At 47.9% G+C, this 24,080-nt stretch overlaps 1 protein-coding gene across 2 annotated transcripts in view; it reads left to right on the forward strand.

Moving 5' to 3' along the window:
* The first annotated feature begins 3,242 nt into the window (after positions 1-3,242).
* The window catches only part of atad2 (ATPase family AAA domain containing 2), an 80,937-nt gene continuing 60,099 nt past the window's right edge, over positions 3,243-24,080 (forward strand). The window contains exons 1-6 of one of the 2 annotated variants that reach the window (XM_085993672.1): positions 3,243-3,701; positions 18,312-18,478; positions 18,788-18,831; positions 20,736-20,907; positions 21,037-21,142; positions 21,640-21,730. In XM_085993672.1, the coding sequence (XP_085849798.1) occupies positions 3,591-3,701; positions 18,312-18,478; positions 18,788-18,831; positions 20,736-20,907; positions 21,037-21,142; positions 21,640-21,730 (691 nt within the window). In that variant the 5' untranslated portion in view covers positions 3,243-3,590. The remainder of the gene's footprint in view (positions 3,702-18,311; positions 18,479-18,787; positions 18,832-20,735; positions 20,908-21,036; positions 21,143-21,639; positions 21,731-24,080) is intronic. The other variant, XM_085993671.1, reaches the window with a different exon arrangement.

The following is a 24,080-nucleotide window of genomic DNA, read 5'->3' on the forward strand; positions in this document are numbered from 1 at the left end:
ATTCAGAAATTTGAAGGATGACCAAAAACTCCCATACCTACTAGGGGAAGAGAGAAATTGTGTAACACTAGCGGCACACTATGTTACAGCTTGCCATAAACAGAGGGACAACCACTAAATATAAGAAAAGAGTATATATAAATTACATGAAAGTATACTTATACACTCAGGGATATATCTGTTTATACACTGTATGGATAGATCTGTATTTTTGTGTACAAACATGAATGTTTTTCGATGCTTTGGCAACATAAGATGTAACTTGTCATGCCAATAAAGCGATTTGAATTGAATTGAATTGAAATTGAGTCCCTGCGCCGTCTTTCGGTATGAGACGTTAAACCGCGGCCCCGTCTGCTCGTTCGGGTGGGTGTAAAAAAGATCCTATGGCACGATTTCAAAGAACAGCAAGTTATCCCCGGTGTCCTGGCCAATATTTATCCCTCAACATAACAAAAACAGATTATTTGGTCATTATCACATTGCTGTTTGTGGGAGCTTGCTGTGCGCAATTGGCTGCCACGTTTCCCACATTACAAGTGATGCCACTTCAAAAAAGTACTTCATTGGCTGTAAAGTGCTTTGAGATGGCCAGTGGTCGTGAAAGGTGTTATATAAATGCAAGGCTTTCTTTAAATGGGGTTCCTTCATGTCTTCACATACAATTTTTCCTCAATTAAGTAACTGCATCCTCTGTCCCCACTGCTCTATTTTGGTCTGCAAATTTTACAGCTAACAAGTAGTTTCTGCATCAGGGTTATGTGTAGATAAGAAACAACTGGAGTTCAATCCCTGAGATACTGAAAATAAAATAGAAGGCCGTGCCAAATACAAGGAGCAGCACAACCAGATTCAGACGGATTTGGATAATTTAGAAAACTGAGCTACAGGCAGATGCAGTTCAGAGTGGACCAGTGCAAAATATTTAGTATGGAAACAAGGACCCAACAGACCTGGAGGTAAATGACACAACTTGTATTTAAATAGCGCTTTTAACGTCGTAAAACGTCCCAAGGTGCTACACAAGAGTATTATAAGACAAAAATGTTGACACTGAGCCACACAAGGAGAAATTAGGGCAGGTGTCCAAAAGTTTGGTCAAAGAGGTAGGTTTTAAGGAGCGTCTTAAAGGAGAAAAGAGAGGCGGAGAGGTTTAGGCAGGGAATTCCAGAGCTCAGGGCCTAGGCAACAGAAGGCACGGCCACCGATGGTTGAGTGATTATAATCAGGGATGCTCAAGAGGGCAAAATTAGAGGAGCGCAGATATCTCAACGGGGTTGTGGGGCTGAAGGAGATTACAAGATAGGGAGGGGCGAGGCAATGGAGGGATTTGAAAACAAGGATGAGAATTTTGAAATCGAGGCGTTCTTTAACCGGGAGCCAATGTAGGTCAGCGAGCACAGGAGTGATGGGTGAACGGGACTTGGTGCGAGTTAGGACACGGGCAGCGAGTTTTGGATCATTTCAAGTTTCCGTAGGGTGGAATGTGGGAGGCCAGCCAGGAGAACGTTGGAATAGTCAAGTCTAGAGGTAACAAAGGCATGGATGAGGGTTTCAGCAGCGGATGAGCTGAGGCAGGGGCGGAGACTGGAGACAGGGGAGGGATGCTGAAATCTGAAATAAAAACAGAAAATGCTGGAAATACTCAACAGGTCAGGCAGCATCTGTGGAGAGAGAAACAGAGTTAACGTTTCAGGTCAATGGCCTTTCATCAGAACTGGAAAAAGTTAGAGATATAACAGGTTTTAAGCAAGTGCAGAGGGAGGGAAAAGAGGAGGGAGGGAAGAACAAAAGGGAAGGTAACAAGGTAAAAGAAACAAACGGAAATCCTGCCAGAGAGAAGAGCAGAACTTCTTCAAGGTGGGCATTCCTGGAAGAGAGGTGCAAATGAATTACACACTAATTCAAAAGCAAAATACTGCGGATGCTGGAAATCTGAAATAAAAACAGAAAATGTTGGAAATACTCAGCAGGTCAACCAGCATCCGTGAGGAGAAAAACAGAGTTAATGTTTCAGATGCAAAAATAGTTAGTATGGAAACAAGGACCCAACACAGACCTTGAGGTAAATGACACAGCATATTGACGGAGGAATAGAAAGACGTACTTGCATTAATATAGTGCCTTTCACAACGTCAGGACATCCAAAGTGCTTTACAGCCAATTAAGTATTTTTAAAGAGAAGTCATTGTTATAATGTAGGTAACTTGGCAGCCAAATTGCATACAGCAAGGTTCCACAAACAGCAATGTGATAATGACCAGATAATCTACTTTAGTATTGTTGGTTGAGGGATAAATGTTAACTACAACTCCCCTGATAGTCTTCGAAATAGTGCTGTGGGATCTTTTATGTCCAGGAGAGCAGACGGGGCCTTCGTTTAACGTCTCATCTGAAAGACGGCAATTCCATCAGTGCAGCACTCCCTCAGCATTGCGCTGCAGTGTCAGCCTAGATTTTTGTGCTCAAGTCTCTGGAGTGGGACTTGAACCCACAACCTTCTGACTCATCGACTGGAGTGCTACCAGTGAACAAAGGTTAACGCCTTATCAATAGATTGGTTATGGGAGCCAAGCATCAGCCCACTGTTAGATTACACTGAAAAAGAGCAGTCAACAGGTACTTGAAAGGGGATTAAAAACATACAATATTGGTGTATGTCACACAAATTGGACAGCTTCTGGGGCACGGTATTCAGTACCATAAAGTAGAATCACAGATTGAGTCAGCACAGAAGGAGGTCATTCGGCCCATCGTGCCTGTGCCAGCTCTTTGAAAGTGCTATCCAATTAGTCCCACTCACCCTGCTTTCCTCACAGCCCAGCAAATTTTTTCTCTTCAAGTATTAATCCAATTCCCTTTTGAAAGTTACCACTGAATGTGCTTCCAACGCCCTTTCAGGCAAATCAAGAACTCATTAATATGGCTGCTGAGTGGGTGGGTGTGAAAATGCATCCACTCTATAGTTCCTAGGCACTATAACCTAGCTGATGAGCAGCAATGTTTGCTGCCCAGATTTTGCAGCAATCCTTCAATCCAAGTCAGCAGGCTCCCCCACGTGCCTTTTAGTTTTAACCACGCCCCTGTCTATTGCGTCACACGAGGTGTGTTTACCGAGTTCTGATTGGTCCGCTGTGACGCAATTATGCGGGCCGTCGAGAGCACGTGACACGAGGGCGGCGGCGGGTTGGCTGGAATGCCGACCAATGTGTGAGCGAGGTGGCTTTTCGGCTTCCGGCAAATTGGAAGTGGTGGTGAATGTTGTTGTTGTCGCACTGCGCGCTATAGGAGAATATTGAATCCAGGCGATAATACCCACCTTGCTGCCGTCAGATTTGTATTTGGTGATATTGGACGCTGATCCCGCGCGCCCTAACAGCTCGTCCGGTCGGAAAGAGTCAGACTAGCGGCGGAACTCTTTTAGCTGGCGGAAGGGAGCGCGGAGAGCGCGGCGCGCGGGAAAGTTCTGGCGCCAGAATCTCGGGCGGTTGGAGCGCGCGGGGCGGAGCAACGGCTGGCGGAGCTCGAGCGGGAGCGGGAGCTCACCCCACCAGCCATCGCCAGCCACTGTCCGCCTGCCTCCCTCAGCCATGGTGATGTTGAGGAGCGGCGTGTCCGTCACCCTGGACTCCAGCTCCGAGTTCATCGCCCTGGAGAAAAGTCACAGTTCGGCCCCCTCCTGCCGAGGCCGGGCCGAGCCGGTAAGACCGCGATCACTCGACCGGGGGCGGACACTGTGTGTGTGGGGGGGCCCCTGTCACTGTGTGTGGTGGTGGGGGGGGCCCTGTCACTGTGTGTGGTGGGGGGGGGGGGGCCCTGTCACTGTGTGTGGTGGGGGGGGGGGCCCTGTCACTGTGTGTGGTGGGGGGGGGGCCCTGTCACTGTGTGTGGTGGGGGGGGGCCCTGTCACTGTGTGTGGTGGGGGGGGCCCTGTCACTGTGTGTGGTGGGGGGGGGCCCTGTCACTGTGTGGTGGGGGGGGCCCTGTCACTGTGTGGTGGGGGGGGGGCCCTGTCACTGTGTGTGGTGGGGGGGGGCCCTGTCACTGTGTGTGGTGGGGGGGGGGGGGGCCCTGTCACTGTGTGTGGTGGGGGGGGGGGCCCTGTCACTGTGTGTGGTGGGGGGGGGGCCCTGTCACTGTGTGTGGTGGGGGGGGGGGGCCCTGTCACTGTGTGTGGTGGGGGGGGGGCCCTGTCACTGTGTGTGGTGGGGGGGGGGCCCTGTCACTGTGTGTGGTGGGGGGGGGGGCCCTGTCACTGTGTGTGGTGGGGGGGGGGCCCTGTCACTGTGTGTGGTGGGGGGGGGGCCCTGTCACTGTGTTGGGGGGCCCCCTGTCACTGTGTGTTGGGGGGGGGGGCGCCCCTGTCACTGTGTTGGGGGGGGGGGCGCCCCTGTCACTGTGTGTTGGGGGGGGGGCGCCCCTGTCTGTGTGTTGGGGGGGGGGCGCCCCTGTCACTGTGTGTTGGGGGGGGGGGCGCCCCTGTCACTGTGTGTTGGGGGGGGGGGGGGCCCTGTCACTGTGTGTGTGTGTGTGTGTGGGGGGGGGGGCCCCTGTCACTGTGTGGGTGTGGCCCTGTCACTGTGTGTGTGGGGGGGGCCGTCACTGTGTGTGGGGGGGGTGTCCCGTCACTGTGTGTGGGGGGGGTGTCCCGGTCACTGTGTGTGGGGGGGCGTCCCGGTCACTGGGGGGGGAGGGGCGTCCCGGTCACTGGGGGGGGAGGGGCGTCCCGGTCACTGGGGGGGGAGGGGCCCCGGTCACTGGGGGGGGAGGGGCCCCGGTCACTGGGGGGGGAGGGGCCCCGGTCACTGGGGGGGAGGGGCCCCTGTCACTGGGGGGGGGAGGGGCCCCTGTCACTGGGGGGGGAGGGAGGGGCCCCGGTCACTGTGGGGGGGGGGAGGGGAGGGGCCCCTGTCACTGTGGGGGGGAGGGGCCCCTGTCACTGTGGGGGGGGGAGGGGCCCCTGTCACTGTGGGGGGGGAGGGGCCCCGGTCACTGTGGGGGGGGGAGGGGCCCCTGTCACTGTGGGGGGGGAGGGGCCCCTGTCACTGTGGGGGGGGGGGGGAGGGGCCCCTGTCACTGTGGGGGGGGGAGGGGCCCCTGTCACTGTGGGGGGGGGAGGGGCCCCTGTCACTGTGGGGGGGGGAGGGGCCCCTGTCACTGTGGGGGGGGGGAGGGGCCCCTGTCACTGTGGGAGGGGGGAGGGGCCCCTGTCACTGTGGGGGGGGAGGGGCCCCTGTCACTGTGGGGGGGGGGAGGGGCCCCTGTCACTGTGGGGGGGGGAGGGGCCCCTGTCACTGTGGGGGGGGAGGGGCCCCTGTCACTGTGGGGGGGGGGAGGGGCCCCTGTCACTGTGGGGGGGGGAGGGGCCCCTGTCACTGTGGGGGGGGGAGGGGCCCCTGTCACTGGTGGGGGGGGAGGGGCCCCTGTCACTGGTGGGGGGGGGGAGGGGCCCCTGTCACTGTGGGGGGGGAGGGGCCCCTGTCACTGTGGGGGGGGAGGGGCCCCTGTCACTCTGGGGGGAGGGGCCCCTGTCACTGTGGGGGGAGGGGCCCCTGTCACTGTGGGGGGGGATGGGCCCCTGTCACTGTGGGGGAGGGGCCCCCTGTCACTGTGGGGGAGGGGCCCCCTGTCACTGTGGGGGAGGGGCCCCCTGTCACTGTGGGGGAGGGGCCCCCTGTCACTGTGGGGGAGGGGCCCCTGTCACTGTGGGGGGGGGGCCCTGTCACTGTGTGGGGGGGGGGGCCCTGTCACTGTGGGGGGGGGAGGGGGCCCCTGTCACTGTGGGGGGAGGGGAGGGGCCCCTGTCACTGTGGGGGGGAGGGGGGCCCCTGTCACTGGGGGGGGGAGGGGCCCCTGTCACTGGGGGGGGGAGGGGCCCCTGTCACTGGGGGGGGGAGGGGCCCCTGTCACTGTGGGGGGAGGGGCCCCTGTCACTGTGGGGGGGGGAGGGGCCCCTGTCACTGTGTGGGGGGGGCCCTGTCACTGTGTGGGGGGAGGGGCCCCTGTCACTGTGGGGGGGAGGGGCCCCCTGTCACTGTGGGGGGAGGGGCCCCTGTCACTGGGGGGAGGGGCCCCTGTCACTGGGGGGAGGGGCCCCTGTCACTGTGGGGGGGGGGGCCCTGTCACTGGGGGGGGAGGGGCCCCTGTCACGGGGGGGAGGGGCCCCTGTCACTGTGGGGGGGAGGGGCCCCTGTCACTGGGGGGGAGGGGCCCCTGTCACTGTGGGGGGAGGGGGCCCCTGTCACTGTGGGGGGAGGGGGCCCCCCTGTCACTGGGGGGAGGGGGCCCCTGTCACTGTGGGGGGAGGGGCCCCTGTCACTGTGGGGGGAGGGGCCCCTGTCACTGTGGGGGGAGGGGCCCCTGTCACTGGGGCTGACCGTTTATCTGGTGAGATCTCCCGCCCCGGGTGAGTGGCTGCCCTGGGATTGCGGCCCAATCCCCCGGCCATGGTGGGGGCGATGTGTCGCTATCGGAGCCTGGCCCGGGGAGCGATGGCCGCTCGGTGGGGGGAGTGACGCAGTTTGCTGGCGGAGCCGCGCCTCTGTCGGACTGTTTGTGTTTTTTGTTTGTTCCATTGTCGCAGACGTCAATATAGATTTGTTTTGAAACGGGCTCGGGCGGTCCGAAGTGAGCTCAGGCCCGGGGAGCTTCCGTCCAAATCTCGGGCCCGAGCTCGGCTTTCACGCTTCAGGCGTTGACTGTGGCCGCTGAAAAACAACCGGTCACATGGGCCGCAGGCACGGGTCGGCCAAGTGTCATCACTGAAGATTGTTCTTCCAACTTCTTCATCTCGCTCATTATTCGGCACCCCATTCCAGCCCCTCCCGACTTTTTTTTTTGTCTGCATTTTTAAAAATGTTCTCGGACAATTCAGTGGGGATTTGTGAGCATTTTCTGTCGACTATGGAAGTGGAGGTATCCCAGCATTCAATGCTACAGCGCAAGTCCTCTATCCGAGCTACAGAGATTGAGGAACGGGATTTCGCATTGCTCCAGCTGCTGGGACAGCAGTGCCTCCATAGCATTTTGCGCGCTCTCTCTCGTTAGAACGAGAGGAGCGCTGCGAGCTGATGTCGGATATTACGATTTCGTTGTTTGAATGCAGTTAAGTTAGGCGGTCTCTGGAAGTTCAGTGTTGCGACAGTACAGCCTTTTGTCATTTTACTTAAATCGTTGCATTTTGAAACCAACTTTTTTTGCTAACAGTTTTGCACTGTTAGATATAGTAGTCAGCTTGGTTCAGTAGACAGCTTTTTAAATCAGAAGTTGTGGGTTCAATCACCCCCCCCCCCCACACCACACACACACACACTCTCTTCCCAGGCTTTCTGGCATCTATGCTGCAGTGCTGGAGGTGCCGTCTTTCAGATATTCTGTAGAAACTAAGGACCTCATCTGTCTGTTCAGGGAAATATAGAAAATATCTCGACACCAATTGATTTATATAGGTGTCCTATGTTCTTCAATTAGTATTACCAAAAACAGTCGACTGGTCATTCATCTCATCTGTGGGACTGTGCTGTGTGCCAAATAAATGCATTTAACTTTTGTACCTTCCATCTTAAGAATGATGCAACCTAGAGAGTAAATGTATTCAGTGTTTAGCATAGTTCTCTGTTGTAATTGAGTAAGTTGCAATCTTTTTGTAATAGACATTATGTTCTAGAAAATGTTAGATCTGACTAATGTATGAAGTATGTCTCTCTATTTTGAGGTTATAAAGGGTTCCTTGTAACCCAGATTTGGAAGTGTGACAGCTGTTCAGTTATTTAAAACCAAGACACACAATTCTATGTTTTTGTTATGACTATATTGGGAGCCACATCTGAACAGGATCTGAATCACTGGGTTTCCAGCACTACCGTGCCATAGTATACCATTGCTTTTACTTGCATGCTGGTTAATAGATTAATTGGCACACCCATTTATTATCCCGTCACTAGCACACATCTATTCAACAGACACTTACCTTGGCAGCAGACTTCAATGTGGTGAAATGTGTCCACATTAAATATTCACTCCCTCCACCACTGGCACACTGTGGCTGCAGTGTGTACCATCTACAAGATGCATTGCAACAATTTGCCATGGCTTCTTCGACAGCACCTCCTAAACCCGCACCCTCTACCACCTAGCAGGACAAGGTGCATGGGAGCACCATCACCTGCAAATTCCCCTGCAAGTTACACACCATTCTCACTTGGAAATATATCGCCATTCCTTCATCGTCGCTGGGTCAAAATCCTGGAACTCCCTCCCTATCAGCACTATAGGACTGCAGCGGTTCAAGAAGGCAGCCTTCTCGAGGGCAATTAGGGATGGGTAATAAATGCTGACCTTGCCAGCGACGCCCACATCCCAGGAACAAATTTTTAAAAATTGAATGGCGGACGTGCTGCCGACAGAAATGATTCCTATGCTCTGCCACTCTTCCTCTGCAGTACAAACAACTACCTTCTGAAAAGGGTGACCTTCCATGCCAAAGATGACAACTCACTTGCTTCCTTTTATAATATCTCTAGGGCGCTGTCTGTAAATGCAGCAGTCTTCTCTGTGACCCTTGTACTTTTCTTCTGCTATCTTTAATATGCCAGCAAAAACATTTTAAAAATAGGGTACTTGCAAAACACCAAGTGCCAGTGTGCCTTTAAGGCGTTGCAACAGCTGTTTTTCTGCTGCATTAGGTAGCCTGTGATTTTTGGCCTTCACAGTCAGCACGTGAGCCAATCCACGTTGAGGGTGCCTGTTACAAATTTGGGTTTGTTGTAAATACTGTCTGATTCATTGGCAGCAGTTATAAGAACATAAGAAATAGGAGTAGGCCAATCGGCCCCTCGAGCCTGCTCCGCCATTCAATAAGATCATGGCTGATCTGATCCTAACCGCCAATCTACTATCACAGAACCATCTCCTGAATCTAACAGAATTAGACACACGAAATAGGAGCAGGATCAGGCTACACGGCCCCTGGGCCCGCTCCGCTACCCACAGGGCCATATCCGATCTGAACCTAGACTCATGTCCAAATTCCTGCCCGTAACCCTTAATTCCCTTTACTTCTAGGAAACTGTCTATTTCTGTTTTAAATTTATGTAATGATGTAGCTTCTACAGCTTTTTGGGGCAGCATATTCCATGGACCTACCACCCTCTGAGTGAAGTAGTTCCTCCTCATCTCAGTTTTGAAAGAGCAGCCCCTTATTCTAAGACTATGCCCGCTAGTTCTAGTTTCACCCATCATCGGGAACATCTTCCCCGCATCCACCCGATCCAACCCCTTCACAATCTTGTATGTTTCAATAAGATCGCCTCTCATTCTTCTGAACTCCAATGAGTAGAGTCCCAATCTACTCCACCTCTCCTCATATGCCCATCCCCTCACCCCCGGGATTAACCGAGTGAACCTTCTTTGTACTGACTCGAGAGCAAGTATATCTTTTCTTAAGTATGGACACCAAAACTGTATGCAGTATTCCAGGTGCGGTCTCACCAATACCTTGTACAACTGAAGCAATACCTCCCTATTTTTATATTCTATCCCCCTAGCAATGAAAGCCAACATTCCATTGGCCGCCTTAATCACTTGCTGCACCTGCATACTAACCTTTTGAGTTTCGTGCACCAGGACCCCCAGATCCCTTTGTACTTCAGTACTTTCCAGTTTCTTGCCATTAAGATAATAACTTGCTCTACGATTTTTCCTGCCAAAGTGCATAACCTCACACTTTCCAGTATTGTATTCCATCTGCCAAATCTCTGCCCACTTACTTAGCCTGTCTATGTCCCCTTGCAGGTTTTTTATGTCCTCCTCACTCATTACTTTCCCTCCCATCTTAGTATCATCTGCAAACTTTGATATGTTACACTCGGTCCCCTCCTCCAAATCGTTAATATAGATTGTAAAGAGTTGGGGACCCAGCACTGACCCCTGTGGAACACCACTGGTTACTGATTGCCAGTCTGAGAATGAACCATTTATCCCAACTCTCTGCCTTCTGTTAGATAGCCAATCCTCTATCCATGCCAGAATATTACCCCCAATCCCGTGATTTTTTTATCTTAAGCAATAATCTTTTGTGTGGCACCTTGTCAAATGCCTTTTGGAAGTCTAAATACACTATGTCCACTGGTTCCCCTTTATCCACCCTGTATGTTACTTCCTCAAAGAACTCCAGCAAATTTGTCAAACATGACTTCCCCTTCATAAAACCATGCTGACTTTGTCCTATTAAATTATGATTATCCAAATGTCCTGTTACTGTCTCCTTAATAATGGACTCCAAAATTTTACCTACCACAGATGCTAGGCTAACCGGTCTATAGTTTCCAGCCTTCTGTCTACTGCCCTTTTTAAATAAGGGTGTTACATTAGCAGTTTTCCAGTCTGCCGGGACCTTTGCTGAGTCCAGGGAGTTTTGGAAAATTATTACCAATGCATCCACAATCCCTACCGACACTTCCCTCAAGACCCTAGGATGTAAGCCATCAGGTCCAGGTGATTTATCCGCCTTGAGTCCCATTATTTTACCGCGTACCGCTTCCTTAGTGATTTTGATCGTGTTTAGCTCCTCCCCCCCCCCCCAATAGCCCCCTGTTTGTCCAGTGTTGGGATATTCTTAGTGTCCTCTACTGTAAATCACAGATCACAGAATCACAGAAATCCCACAGTGCAGATAGAGGCCATTTCGGCCCATCGAGCCTGCACCGACATCTCCCACCCGATCCCCGTAACCCCACGTATTTAATCCCCCTAACACTAAGGGTCAATTTATCATAGCCAATCAACCTAACCCGCACATCTTTGGACTGTGGGAGGAAACCGGAGCACCCGGAGGAAACCCACGCAAACACAGGGAGAATGTGCAAACTCCACACAGACAGTCACCCGAGACCGGATTCGAACCCGGGTCCCTGGCGCTGTGAGGCAACAGTGCTAACCACTATGCCACCGTGCTGCCAGACTGATACAAAATATTCATTCAGTGTTTTTGCCATGTCCATATTTCCCACCATTAATTTCCTGGTCTCATCCTCTAAGGGACCAACATTTACTTTAGCCACCCTTTTTCTTTTTATATAACTATAAAAACTCTTACTATCTGTTTTTATATTTTTTGCTAATTTACTTTCATAATCTATCTTCCCTTTCTTAATCAATTTTTTTGTTATTTTTTGCTGTCTTTTAAAGTTTTCCCAATCCTCTATCCTCCCACTAGATTTGGCTACCTTATATGCCCTTGTTTTTAGTCGAATACTATCCTTAATTTCTTTACTTAGCCACGGATGGCTGTCTTTTCTTTTACACCCTTTTCTTCTCAGTGGAATATATATTTTTTGGAAGTTGTAAAATAACTCCTTAAATGTACACCACTGATCATGTATCGTCTTACCCTTTAATCTATTTTCCCAATCCACTCTACTCAATTCCGCTCTCATACCTTCATAGTCTCCTTTATTCAAGCTTAGCACGCTTGTTTGAGATCCAACCTTCTCACCCTCTAATTGAATATGGAATTCAACCATGTTATGGTCACTCATTCCAAGGGGATCCTTTACTAGGACATTTTTAATTAATCCTGTCTCGTTACACAGGACCAGATCTAAGGTTGCTTGCCCCCTGGTCGGTTCAGTTACATACTGCTCAAGAAACCCATCCCTAATACACTCAATGAACTCATCCTCAAGGCAGCCCTGCCCAATTTGATTTGTCCAATTACTATGATAGTTAAAATCCCTCATAATTATAGATGTTCCCTTATTACAAGCCTCAACTATTTCCTGATTGATACTCCGTCCAACAGAGTTGCAACTGTTCGGAGGCCTATAGACTACGCCCACTAGTGTTTTTTTCCCCTTATTATTCCTTACCTCCACCCAAACTCTTTCATTATCCTGATCTTTTGACCCAATATCATTTCTCTGTATTATAGTGATTCCTTCCTTTATTAACATAGCCACCCCACCTCCCCTTCCTTCCTGCCTGTCCTTCCTGATCGTTAAATAACCTGGTATGCTTAATTCCCAGGCATTGTCACCCTGCAGCCATGTTTCTGTAATGGCCACAAGATCATACCCATATGTAGTTATTTGTGCCATTAACTCGTCTATTTTGTTACGAATGCTACGTGCATTCAGATAGAGAACTTTCAAATATGTTTTGTGACACTTAGTTCCTGCTTTTGCCCTTTTTATTACTTTACGTTTTACTCCATACCTTCTGCCCCTTAGACTGCTTACAGTTGTTCCTGTAAGCAGTCTAAGCGTCTATTGGAGTTGACTTTCATGCCCTGTATCTGCTTGTATGATCGCAGGTCCCAGGAGTGCAACAATGGAAACCCCTTTTTGACCTGAACTGGATCTCTGACTTGAGCATGTTAAGAGGAAAAAAAAGACTTGTATTTCTATAGCGTCTTTCACAACCTCAGGATATCCCAAAGCGCTTTACAGCCATTGAAGTACTTTTGAAGTGTAGTCACTGTTGTAATGTAGGAAAGGCGGTAGCCAATTTGTGCACAGCAAGCTCCCACAAACAGCAATGTGATAATGATCAGAGATTTTTTTTTTTAGTGATATTGATTGGGGGATAAATATTGACCAGGATAGGGGAGAACTCCCCTGCTGTTTTTCAAAATAGTGCCATGGGATCTTTTACGTAGAAGCATACGGGGCCTTGCTTTAACGTCTCATCCGAAAGGTATTGACTGGACTAATCAAATTGGGCATGGCAGCCTTGAGGAAGAGTTCATAGAGTGTATTAGGGATGGGTTCCTTGAGCAGTATTTAACTGAACCAACCAGGGGGCAGGCAATCTTAGATCTGGTCCTGTGTAATGAGACAGGATTAATAAAAAAATGTCCTAGTAAAGGATCCCCTTGGAATGAGTGACCATAATATGGTTGAATTCCAAATTCAGTTTGAGGGTGAGAGAGTTGGATCTCAAACCAGTGTACTGAGCTTAAATAAAGGAGACTATGAAGGTATAAGAGTAGAATTGGTTAAAGTCGACTGGGAAAACAGATTAAAGTGTAAGACGGTACAAGAGCAGTGGTCTACATTCAAGGAGATATTTCACAACTTTCAAGATAAATATATTCCACTGAGGAAAAAGGGGAGTAAAAGAAAAGACAGCCATCTGTGGCTTAGTAAATTAATAAAGGATAGTATCCGACTGAAAACAAGGGCATATAAAGTAGCCAAATCTAGTGGGAGGATAGAAGATTGGGAAGCATTTAAAAGCCAGCAAACAATAACTAAAAGATTGATTAAGAAAGGGAAGATAGATTATGAAAGTAAACTAGCAAAAAATATAAAAACAGATAGCAAGAGTTTCTACAGCTATATAAAAAGAAAAAGGGTGGCTAAAGTGAACATTGGTCCCTTAGAGGATGGGACCGGGAAACTAGTGGGGAACATGGAGATGGCAAAGACGCTGAACAAATATTTTGTATCAGTCTTTACAGTAGAGGACACTAAAAATATCCCAACACTGGACAAACAGGGGGCAATGTGGGGGGGGGTGGGGGAGCTAAACACGATTAAAATCACTAAGGAGATGGTACTCGGTAAAATAATGGGACTTAAGGCGGATAAATCCCCCGGACCTGATGGCCTACATCCTAGGGTCTTGAGAGAAGTGGCGGTAGGGATTGTGGATGCATTGGTGATTATTTTCCGAAACTCCCTGGACTCAGGAAAGGTCCCGGCAGATTGGAAAACTGCTAATGGAGCACCCTTATTTAAGAAGGGAAGTAGACAAAAGGCCGGAAACTATAGACCAGTTAGCCTAACATCTGTGGTTGGCAAAATGTTGGAGTCCATTATTAAGGAAACAGTAACAGAGCATTTGGATAAACATAATTTAATAGGACAGAGTCAGCATAGTTTTATGATGAAGGGGATGTCATGTTTGACAAATTTGCTCGAATTCTTTGAGGACGTAACATACAGGGTGGATAAAGGGGAACCAGTGGATGTAGTGTATTTGGACTTCCAAAAAGCATTTGACAAGGTTCCACACAAAAGATTACTGATCAAGATAAAAAATCACGGGATGGGGGTAATATACAGGCATGGGTGGAAGATTGGCTATCTAACAGAAAACAAAGAGTTGGGAGAAATGGTTCGTTTTCGGGCTGGCAATCTGTAACCAGTGGTGTTCCGCAGGGGTCAGTGCTGGGACCCCAACTCTTTACAATCTATATTAACGATTTGGAGGAAGGGACCGAGTGCAACATATCCAAGTTTGCTGACGATACAAAGATGGGAGGGAAAGCAGTGAGTGAGGAGGACATAAAAAACCTGCAAAAGGACATAGACAGGCTAAGTGAATGGGCAGAGATTTGGCAGATGCAATATAATGTTGGAAAGTGTGAGGTTATGCACTTTGGCAGAAAAAATCAAAGAGCAAGTTATTATCTAAATGGAGAGAAACTGCAAAGTGCTACAGTACAAAGGGATCTGGGGGTCCTGGTGCATGAAACACAAAAAGTTAGTATGCAGGTGCAGCAGGTGAGCAGGAAGGCCAATGGAATCTTGGCTTTTATTGCAAGGGGGATGGAGTATAAAAACAGGGAAGTCTTGCTTCAGTTATACAGGGTACTGGTGAGGCCACACCTGGAATACTGTGTGCAGTTTTGGTTTCCATATTTAAGAAAAGATATACTTGCTCTCGAGGCGGTTCAGAGAAGGTTCACTCGGTTGATTCCGGAGATGAGGGGGTTGACGTATGAGGAAAGGTTGAGTAGGTTGGGACTCTACTCATTGGAGTTCAGAAGAATGAGAGGCGATCTTATCGAAACATATAAGATTGTGAGGGGGCTTGATCGGGTGGATGCGGTGAGGATGTTTCCACTGATGGGTGAGACTAGAACTAGGGGGCATAATCTTAGAATAAGGGGCTGCCCTTTCAAAACTGAGATGAGGAGAAACTTCTTCACTCAAGAGGGTAGTAAATCTATGGAATTTGCTACCCCAGAGAGCTGTGGAAGCTGCAACATTAAATAAATTTAAAATGGAGATAGACAGTTTCCTAGCAGATAAGGGAATTGGGGGTTACGGGGAGAGGGCAGGGAAGTGGACGTGAGTCTAGATTCGGATCAGCCATGATCCTATTGAATGGCGGAGCAGGCCCGAGGGGCCGTATGGCCTACTCCTGCTCCTACTTCTTATGTAGCACTCCCTTAGTACTGCACTGGAGTGTCAGCCTAGATTTGTGTGTGTTTCTTCAATCTCTCCAAAGGCTGAGTTTTTAAAAAATTTGTTCCTGGGATGTGGGCTTCATTGGCCAGGCCAGCATTTATTGCCCATCCCTAATTGCTCCCATAGTGCTGTTAGGGAGGGAGTTCCAGGATGTTGACCCAGTGACTATGAAGGAACGGTGATATACTTCCAAGTCAGGATGGTGTGTGACTTAGAGGGGAACTTGCAGGTGATGTTGTTCCCATGCGCCTGCTGCCCTTGTCCTTCTAAGTGGTAGAGATTGTGGGTTTGGGAGGTGCTGTCAAAGAAGCCTTGGTGAGTTGCTGCAGTGCATCTTGTAGATGGTACCGCAGCCACGGTACGCCGGTGGTGGAGGGAGTGAATGTTTAAGGTGGTGGATGCGGTGCCAATCAAGTGGGCTGCTTTGTCCTGGATGGTGTTGAGCTTCTTGAGTGGTGTTAGAGCTGCACTCATCCAGACAAGTGGTGACTACTCCATCGCACTCCTGACTTGTGCCTTGTAGATGGTGGAAAGGCTTTGGGGAGTCAGGAGGTGAGACATTCGTCACAGAATACCCAGCCTCTGACCTGCTCTTGTAGCCACAGTATTTATGTGGCTGGTCCAGTTAAGTTTCTGGTTAATGTTTTACCCCCTCCCCAGGATGTTGATGTTGGGGGATTCAATGATGGTAATGCTGTTAAATGTCAAGGAGAGGTGGTTAGATCCTCTCTTGTTGGAGATAGTCATTGCCTGGCACTTGTGTGGCGCGAATGTTACTTGCCACTTATCAGCCCAAGACTGAATGTCGTCCAGGTCTTGCTGCATGCGAGCATGGACTGCTTTATTATCTGAGGAGTTGCGAACCTGTGCAATCGTCAGTGACCATCCCCACTTCTGACCTTTATGATTGGAGGGAAGGTCATTGATGAAGCAGCTGAAGATGGTTGAGCCGAGGACACTGCCCTGAGGAACTCCTGCAGCGATGTCCTGGGGCTGAGATGATTGGTCTCCCAACATCCACAGCCATCTTCCTTTGTGCTAGGTATGACTCCAACCAGTGGAGAGTTTTTCCCCTGATTCCCATTGACTTCAGTTTTACTAGGGCTCCTTGATGTCAAGGGCAGTCACTCTCATCTCTGGAATTCAGCTCTTTTGTCCGTTTGGACTAAGGCTGTAATGAGGCCTAGAGCCAAGTGTTCCTAGCGGAACCCAAACTGATCAGGTTACTGGTGGGTAAGTGCCGCTTGATAGCACTGTTGACACCAGATGAGGGAAGCTTGGTTTGAATCATTTAGCTATTTATTCTACAGCAAGATGAACATGCAGAGGAATAGATACTATCAGATTTGCTTAGTTCAGTTAATGCACCTTGACCTAGAAGTTGGCCTCTCTTTTCCCACCCACCCTCCCATTTTACAGGCGTAAAATGGCTGACATTGTCCAATATGGCATGTGCATGTGTGCGCACATATTCCGTGCAGAAAGTGCACCAGCTTCCATATTGGTAAAGATAGAAAAAGGTGTCCAGGGCCAGTGCCTGAAACAGGGGTTGGGCCCTTTGCAAATGGAAATAAGGGGGCGAATGCCTGTTTGAGGCCCCCTTTGCAAAATTGGTATGCCCTGAATGCAGCCAGTGCTGGCCAGCTGCATTCAGGAAAACATGGTCTATGAGTGGCCTTAGCAGCGGCTCTTAAAGGAACCACTGAAGGCCAACACCAAAAAGGTAGATTTGTTTAAAAAAATACTTCGCTGAATGTGGAGCCAAAGACGCTCAATCGCTCACCAGTCTCAAATCAAATGAGGTCCGAGGCCCAATATCTGGTCCTTGGGCCTCCTATTCTGGTGCAGGGATTGTTCACTGCGCCCAATTCATGCTGACTGATCTCTCGGCCCTTCTCCACATATAACAAGATAAAGGTATTGAACATGCAATGCTACCCCACTTTAGTGATTGTCTTGTTTGATTAACTCCTCTGGATTCATTCTTGCCACCCAGAGCAGAACATTTCCCTGCAGCCTCCTGTCTTTCACGACTGTTTTCTGCTTGACAGTTCTCTTTCAGAAACCAGAATGGCCTTTTTGGTATCTGGGCCTCTTTTCAATCCCAACTTCACAGACAAAGAGCAATGGGTTTCCAACACATTGGGTGAGAGGCGTTTTCCAGCAACAACAACTTGCATTTATATAGAGCCTTTAACGTATTAAAACGTCCTACGGCACTTCACAGGAGTGTTATCAGAGAGAAATTTGACACCGAGTCACAAAGAGCTATTAGGGACAGGTGATTAAAAGCTTGCTCAAAGAGGTAGGTTTTAAGGAGCGTCTTAAAGGAGGACAGAGAGGTTTAGGGAATTACAGAACTTGGGGCCGAGGCAGCTGAAAGCACAGCTGCCACTGGTAGGGCAATGGAAATCGGAGATGTGCCAGAGGCCAGAATTGGAGGATCGCAGAGTTCTCCTGAGGGTTGTAGGGCTGGAGGAGGTTACGAGACGTGAGGCCATGGAGAGATTTGAACACTAATGAGAATTTTAAAATCAAGGCATTGCTGGACCGGGAGTCAATGTAGGTCAGCGAGCACAGATGGGTGAATGGGATTTGGTGTGAGTTAGGATACAGGCAGCAGAGTTTTGGATGAGCTCAAGTGTATGGAGGGTGGAAGAAGGATCCAAGAACAGAGATAAGTAATGCTTGGCTTTTAAAAACAGTATTATTACAAGTTTTTTCCCCATAGACTAAGCAATAAACAATTTGTTGGAAAAGTTGACTCTTTTCTCAAATCCTTTCTGTGGAAATAGTCGAATTTTGAGATGTGACAATGCTGCACATAATTGTTGAAGTGAGTGGACCACAGAATACATGAGGAGGTTCTCCGCCCGCCCGCACGCACTCTGTTTTACATGTGCTGGGACACTTGCAAGTGCTGTGCAGCAAATTGTAAAATCGCTGCTCTAAAGCTTATCCCCTGACTTCTGGACATATGGTCCACTAATCAATTCTGCTAATTTCCAACCATTCTAGATTTGTAAAAAGATTAGTCTACCATGTAGCAGATTTTAATAACATTTTTGCAGTTTGTTGAATCTTCCCGAACTCAGTGTAACTGTTTCATTGCAGAGTTACTTGTCTGGGAATGTGAAGAAAAGCCTCAATGGTAATCTGTTTCCTGCTTTGAGAAGGAAAAGACGGTTGAACCAAACTGATACCTCCTTAGAGTCGAGCTGCAATGAAAAGAGCATGGAAGAGATGCGTGACAATGGGATGGAAGGACAACATTTTACCAGGTAAAAGAGCTGTTCATAACTAACGTTAGTTAAATTATTGATTAATGTATGATTCCTGTATTTTTACAGTGTCATGGTTTCCTTCTGCAATGTATTGTCTTAAATTTCAATCTTGGCATGTCTACCTTGATTGCTTTAGTATTGCAACTTTTAGTATGCATTTGTTGCCACCAGAGAGCGCCATTGTATTTTTGTAAATACCAAGAAACAAATAAAGTTACTGGAGTTCAGATAGCTCCAAGAATGTTATATTTTCCTCACCCAAAACATTTTCCCTTCAGTCTTTAAGCACTCTTCTTCTCTCTGCAGACAATCGTTAAGACTAAAAATCAACAAAAGCAATGATAAAGAAGGTAAATCAAACTTTTCTTTTGAATAGTTGCTCTAAGTGCTTTATTTCACTAATGTATATCAGATATACATCTGGGAATGTCATATTAAATCTGCTGGGATCAGTCCTATAATAGAGCAGATTATACGTGAATGCAGTCATCTCGGCTGACGGTTTTAAGTATGTGTTCTGCACATGAGGTTAATTTTTTACTCAAGTTGGGACTTGCTGTCTACAATTTTTGCCCATAAAATGGTAGCTGTTAACCTGAACATATTGGAAGTGGCACATAATGTATTGCTCAAAGATTCAGGGCAATGTTGTACAATTGGGGTCAATTCTGTATCCCATTAAGCAATAACAACTTGCATTTATATAGCACCTTTAACATAAGAGAACATCCCAAGGTGCTTCACAGGAGTGTAATCAGACAAAATTTGACACCGAACCACATAAGGAAATAGTAGGCGGGATGACAAAAAGCTTGTTTTAAGGAGGGTCTTAAAGGAGGAGAGAGGGACCTAGGGAGGGAATTCCAGTGCTTGGGGCCTAGACAGATGAAGGCACGGCTGCCAATAGTAGGGGTGGAGGGAGCATAGGAGGCCAGAATTGGAAGAGGATTGTAGGGCTGAAGGAGGTTACAGAGATGGGGAGCAGCGAGAACATGGAGGGATTTGAACACGATGACCGTTTTAAATTTGAGACGTTGGTAGACCAGGAGCCAGTGTAGGTCAGTGAGCACAGGGGTGATGGGTGAATGGGACATGGTACGGGTTAGAATACAGGCAGCAGAGTTTTGGATAAGCTCCAGTTTATGAAGGGTGGAGGACAGGAGGCCAGTCAGCAGAGCATTGGAATAGTCGAGTCTGGAGGTAACAAAAGCATGGCTGAGGATTTCAGCAGCAGATGTGCTGAGGCAGGGGAGGAGACCAGGAATGTTGCAGGAAGCTCAGCTGAGAGTCAATTTGCTGTTTGTTTAGTAATAATTCTGTACTATACAAGCCTGAGAGTTCTTTAAGATTATGAAAGGGTTCGACAGGGTAGACGTAGAGAAGATGTTTCCACTTGCGGTGAGACCAGAACTAGAGGCCATAAATATAAGATAGTCACCAATAAATCCAATAGGGAATTCAGGAGACACTTCTTTACCCAGAGAGTGGTTAGAATGTGGATCTCACTACCCCAAGGAGTATTTGAGGTGAATCGCACAGGTGCATTTAAGGGGAAGCTAGATAAACACATAAGGGAAAAAGGGGGGGGGAAAAGAGAGAACTTGCATTTATATAGCATCTTTCACGACCTCAGGACGTCCCAAAGCGCTTTACAGCCAATGCAATACTTTTGAAACATAGTGACTGTTGTAATGTAGGAAACGTGGCAGCCAGTTTGCGCACAGCAAGCTCCCACAAACAGTAATGTGATAATGACAAGATAATCTGTTTTAGTGATGTTGATTGAGGGATAAATATTGACCAGGGCATCAGGATAACTCCTGCTCTACTTCGAAACAGTGCCATGGGATCTCTTGCATTCACCTGAGAAAGCAGACAGGACCTCAGTTTATCGTCTCATCTGAAAGACGGCACCTCCGACAGTGCAGCACTCCCTCGGTACTGCGCCGGGAGTGTTACCCTAGATTTTTGTGTTCAAGTCTCTGGAGTGGGACTTGAACCCACAACCTTCTGACTCGGGAGAGAGTGCTACCCACTGAGCCAAGGCTGACACTGATTGAAGGATATGTTAAATGGGGTTAGATGAAGGGTGGCAGGAGGCTCGTGTGGAGCATGGACCTGCTGGGCCGAATGGCCTGTTTCTGTGTTGTAAATACATTAATACTTTGTAAAGCTGGCATCTGAATCATCCAGAGAAGCAAAATGTGGATTTAAACACTACACATGATGGTCATCCATGGTATTCTGTCTCTAGTGAATGCAGCTCCAGTCACCAGATCACTTCGGAGTAACAGAGCTGAAATGGAAGTGGAGGAAAGAGTACATGAAGAAGGCACTGATACAGAAGTGCGGCGCAGTTGTCGGCTCCGAAGAAATCGCTACAACACATTAAACCAATCTGTACTCTTTGATAAATTGATAACAAAGTAAGAGTTGGGAACATTTTCTTTCTGTGCTTGGGATTCAGCAACTAGGAATCAGACTGTCTTGCTGTGTGGAACGTGTTACTGCAATCTAACTTTTGTTTTCTTCATTTGCAAACATTTGTTGGGCAGCACTGCAGAAGCTGTTTTGCAGAAAATGGATGACATGAAGAAACTGCGTCGTCAGAGAATGAGGGAATTGGAGAATTTAAGAGTGCTTAATGATACAGAAGAAGAAGTAAGTCTGTACTTTGAGCATTACTTTAAATAGTTGAAATGTGATTTGTGAACTGCATCTGAATGTGGCTAGATTGAACTGCTGCATGGTTGAAAAATTGGTAAATTAGAAATGCTAGCTATTATTTAGCTCGGGAGAGGTAGACCCGATTTGAGTGACAAATACCCGTCCTTGGAAACCCTGCATATACTGGTTTGAGTCCTCATGTTTGTTGACTGCCATGGTTGAGAGTTGACACAGGCCATCCTTTGTAGCCTGGCTGGTGGAAAGCTTTTGCTGGTGGAGGGGGGGGGGAGGTGAGAGTTCTACTGTATCGTAGTAGAGACATGCAGTGTTGTTTGATCATGACAATTCCCCACACATTGTTAGAATAGCTGAATTTGGAAAATAATGAAAGTGAAAGCGCTGAGCTGAAGCCAGGCACGACCCTATCAAAGGGCAAAAGTTCTTCAAGGTTGTACAATAGTGTGTAGTTCTGATACTGTCTTTTTTGAAAGGAAAATCTGGATATGTATTCACGTGTGAAAAAGAGGACAGTTCAGACAATAGATGAGGAAACCACAGAAGATCATGAGGATGGGAGTGGTGGTAAGTAACACAAGTTTAGTAGTACATCGACCATTGTGACTGTTTTCCCTCTCCTGAGGGAATCTCAGTATTTTTAATCCAATATAAATGAGTATATCTAGACAGGATTAAGGCAAATGTAAGTCCTCTCCTGCAGAAAATGCTGGCTCATGATTTCAGGGTTATGGGGAAAAAGCTGGCGTGAGGGACTAAATTGGACAGCTCTTTCAAAGAGCCAGCTGGCACATGCACACAGGCCAAATGGCCTCCTTCTGTGCTGTAAGATTCTACAGGAAACTTTGGTTTATCCGGAGGCTGTATGTCCGGAAACCTCGATCTAACGGCAGAAATCAGCAGCTGTTTTGTTAGTTTTTTTTCTTTTTTTCTCTTCTAGCATTTTTTTTAAACAGTCAGTCTCTGGAAAGCCTCTCTGAAGCTGTTGCTAAGCTACAGAGACGCTTCCAAGGTACGGGCCGACTGTTTACAAGCTGTTTCTAAGCAACAGTGTTTGTTGTCCCTTCAACATTAGCGCTGGTCTGTCCGGAAGTTTTCATAGATCGGCATCACGCCGGTCCCGTCGGTGCCGGATATCGCGAAGTTTCCTGTATCTGGGGAAGGGGAACTAACTACAACTGGTTTTAATGAAGCCATTTAAGTCACATGAAAAATAGGGTAGTGAACATGATTTCCTTTTTCTACCTGTGCCACCTTCACTGTTCGTCATTCCTGAACAGATGACCTATTTGCAGGGCTTCACCTGTTTGTGGTCCAGAGCATGTGCTTGAATTATTCTGGAGGGGGAAATGGAAGTTTTCAGTGCCGATGCATATATTTTTATGGCATCCTGGTGGGGAGGAGAGGTAAAAATGTTCTGCTTACCGTGAGGTGCCTGCAGTGGAATTGCTGATGAGTTTAACATGTGTCTCTCCTTCCCTGTGATGGGTAGTTATTGCTCTGAAGGGTAGGGAGCTTCCTTGGGCGGTGCCTGGCCACAGCTCTAGACTGAGATCCGTCAACTCGGCACAGAATGAGGATCAAACCTGGGTGGGAGCTTTGTGATCATTAGGGCTCAGCTATACACATCGGGTACAGAAAATAATCAAAAAGGCTAATGGAATGCTGGCCTTTATATCTAGAGGACTAGAATACAAGGGCTAGAAGTTATTCTACAGCTATACAAAGTCCTGGTAAGACCACACCTGGAGTACTGAGAGCAGTTCTGGACATCACACCTTCGAAAGGATATATTGCCCTTGGTGGGAGTGCAGCGTAGATTTTCTAGAATGATACCTGGACTCTCAAGGGTTAAATTACGAGGAAAGATTATACAAACTAGGATTGTATTCCCTGGAATTTAGAAGGTTAAGGGGTGATTTGATTGAAGTTTTCAAGATATTAAAGGGAAGTGATAGGGTAGATAGAGAGAAACTATTTCTGCTGGTTGGGGGGTCTAGGACTAGGGGGCATAGTCTAAAAATTAGAGCCAGACCTTTCAGGAGTGAAGTTAGGAAACACTTCTACACACAAAGGGTGGTAGAAGTTTGGAACTTTCTTCCATAAAAGGCAATTGATGCTAGGTCAATTAATTTTAAATCTGAGATTGATAGATTTTTGTTAACCAAAGGTATTAAGGAATATGGGGCAAAGACGGGTATATGGAGTTAGGTCACAGATCATCCATGATCTCACTGAATGGCAGAACAGGCTCAAGTGGCTGAATGGCCTACTCTTGTTCCTGTGCACTGAATGAACGCCGAGTACTTGCGGGGCAATATGAAATACTGTTAACCATTAAATACAAATCACAACAGACGGGCTTTTGATGCCGCAATAGCTAGCTTGATATTTTCTCGCCGCAGCAAGGAAACGGAGAGACGTTTTGTCGTTCTAGTGCTGACTGTGCCCGAGGCTGGGTATAATTAGGAACTGTCAACTGATCCACATGCTGACAAAAAGTCCAAGTATAAATGCAGGTTTACAGACTAAACGTCAGGGGATTCAAATAAACAGTTTAAGATTAATAATGTTTGAAACATGCCGTAGTGACGAAGGGAAATCAAGGTTAACACGTAAAGAAATTAAGAGAATAAAAGCCATTTTGACACTAATGCTTCCTCCAGTAGTCACTGATGTCCACCTTTTATACGTTTGGTTGCACCTGAACACTGATTCATACAATATTGTGAGGTACTTTCCACTGATTCGATCTCTCTTCCCGTCAATTGTCCAAGGCTGACCAAGTCTGTTCACAGCCTTGGTGTTTTATTTGCTCATGAATTGAGCTTCGTACCTCATATCCGTTCTATCACTACGACCTTCGTAATATCGCCCGTCTCTGCCCTTACCTCAACTTATCTGCTGCTGAAACCCT

Source organism: Somniosus microcephalus, chromosome 7 (assembly GCF_052327205.1).
Source record: "Somniosus microcephalus isolate GS21.2 chromosome 7, FLI_Smic_1.0, whole genome shotgun sequence".
Lineage (NCBI taxonomy): Eukaryota > Metazoa > Chordata > Chondrichthyes > Squaliformes > Somniosidae > Somniosus > Somniosus microcephalus.